The sequence below is a fragment of the Rhinolophus ferrumequinum genome, chromosome 2, assembly GCF_004115265.2.
Source record: "Rhinolophus ferrumequinum isolate MPI-CBG mRhiFer1 chromosome 2, mRhiFer1_v1.p, whole genome shotgun sequence".
Lineage (NCBI taxonomy): Eukaryota > Metazoa > Chordata > Mammalia > Chiroptera > Rhinolophidae > Rhinolophus > Rhinolophus ferrumequinum.
This window is the reverse complement of record NC_046285.1, coordinates 35,106,565-35,108,983: the sequence shown is the minus strand read 5'-3', so window position 1 is coordinate 35,108,983 and position 2,419 is coordinate 35,106,565. Positions and strand designations below refer to the sequence as shown.

Here is a 2,419-nt window from a genome sequence, read left to right as displayed (position 1 = left end):
TATATGCTGAAGGAAACTTTTTTTGTAGTTATTTTGCACGATGTTATGAAAAATTACATGTAGATGGCAATCATCTACTGTGTCTAAAAATGAAGGCCACCCTGGGTATGTAGTATATGGATCATACAAAAAAAAGACCGTGTCATATAAGAATCTGTGGCTGTATGGTGAGATTTATCTTGGTTCACAAATCCCCAAGGGTTTTTTTCCTTTTTCCTCTGTATCAAACCTATGAGACATGGTATTATTCTCATTTTATGAAAATCTAAAAAATACCCAGTACCATTTTCAGCCTTTCCCCCCTTTTCTAATGGCTTGATAGAAATAAAGCCGACATTGAAAAAAAAAACCATCCCATTTTGGAATGAATATTTTTCTGGCTTGTTCTTTCAATGCTCTTCATTTTTATAGCTGTAACATTAGTAGCCTTGACAGTGGCTATCTTTTTCACTCTATGCTGTTTAAAATTTTGTGAATAGAGCTTGTCTCTGGTATCACAAATCTTATCTACAAAGGCCACTAAAGTAAGAGTATACAGAAGACTGACTTGCAGCTACTGAATGTGTTTCTCATTCCCTTTACCCCTTTACTTTTGCTTCCAATTATCTATGAAATGGGCACCGGATGAGTCCTCATGAATTGCCCAGAGAAAACAAGAACATTGACAGAAAATGCACCACAATTTCCCAATGGGGTGATGTGCCTTCACTTACTCTAGACATATGGAAACTTTGTGGACCGTGGGCCCACAGTGAGCAAACTACCAAAGAGTTTACAGCAACTACAAAGACAGGTGAATGCTTAGAGCCACCAGGTTACATTTATTTTGTGCCAAGCAAAGCAGAATATAACTCTATAGTCGAGTTGCTTCCTCTTTTGAAGAACCAAAAAGACAGTAAATATAGTTTATAACAGAGAGACAGATTGTGGTCAAGCTCACAGTAGGCCCAGTGAATGGACGATATCTCTGGGTTATAAGTTGTGGTTCCTCAGGAGAGATCGTTGGCTTAGAAAGAAACCACTGGATGAATTCTTCTAACTTGGTAGCACTGAGAAAAAAACTCCAGTTTCCTCCATGGACAAAAGTTAGCTTGATTCATGTACTAAAGTCCAGGTAAATATAAATATTTGACTTTGCTCTTTCAGAGCTTAATGCATTTTGATGGTTATTTTTCTTTAAAATTTTAATTTTGGGAGAAATTGTTTTTTCTTCAAGATGATCAGTGGGCTTGGAACAACTGAGCATTCTCTCTGGTTCTGCTGAAGAGATTTCAGATTCTGTAGAGGCCAATGTGTTCTTCAAAGTTTCCGGTTGTGTGAGTTTGTGAAGCAGTTCCATGACCTCTTTACCCTTTTGTCCTCCTAGAACTTCTAAACAATGTATGCTGGGGCAAGAATTCTGGTTTTCCAGTTCCATCACCTTCTTCTTTAAAGCATCAATATCTTCTTTTATAGAGAAGACATCTTTAGTTATTATGCATTTTCTGTCTTCATTAACATTCATTATGGTTTCTAGTACCTCCAGTTGCTCCTGAAAAAAGTTAGTCTTTCCCTGGGTTTTTGATTCTGCACTGACAATGTCAGTCATTTGCCTGAGTAGTTCAATTTGGACAGTTTTAATATCTTGCAGCATTATTATAAGACTCATTTCTTTTTCACTGCTAATGTCATCTTGATCACAATCATAGGAAGTCATACGTGAATTTCTAGTTGTATCTGGGTACTGGCTCTTACAGTTATGGTAAACATTTTTGAGAGATTGTCTGAACTTGGAGAGATTTAAAGTCCACATCTGCCCAGCAGCAGCTTTTACCCTTTTGGTTTGAAGTTTGTACATCTTTTACATTGAAACAAGAGGCAAGGTGTTGGGAGACCAGATGAAAATAAAGAAAGAAGCAGTGTCAGAAGGAAATGATCTTTCTCTTACTATTTGTTGGATGTCTTTCTTGGTAGCATTGTGGAATGAGCTATGGAGAATACTAAGGTGAGAGTAGGCACTCTTAGATGGTTAGCATCTTATAGGGCAGTGAGATTAGAGAGCTCTGTGAAATAATGGTCAGCTGAATCCTTCATATGGTAATTATTGACCCGATGCTGATGTCACAGTGGCTGCTGGATTAGAATACATTTCATCTTCGGGCAGGAATTCTCAAAATGTTTGGTCACAGGACTGTTTTCCCTCATAAAAATTGAGGACCACAAAACTTTTTTTTATGTGGGTTATATCAATGCATATCCCATATTAGAAATTAAGAACGTCTTTCTTAGTCAAGACTAACAAAGTCTTAAGATATTGATTTGTTAAAATCAAAAATAATAAACCCATTACATGTTAATATAAATGACATATTTTTATGAAAAATAATTATATTTTCCAAAAGAAGATAGTAAGAGTGGCATTATTTACATATTGGCAAAT

At 36.2% G+C, this 2,419-nt stretch overlaps 1 protein-coding gene across 1 annotated transcript; it reads right to left on the bottom strand.

The window, feature by feature from the left end:
• Positions 1-853: 853 nt before the first annotated feature.
• Positions 854-1,837, bottom strand: CCDC54 (coiled-coil domain containing 54). Its single transcript, XM_033135486.1, is given in 1 exon segment — positions 854-1,837. A coding segment is annotated over 1 exon segment (984 nt).
• Between the last annotated feature and the right edge of the window lie 582 nt (positions 1,838-2,419).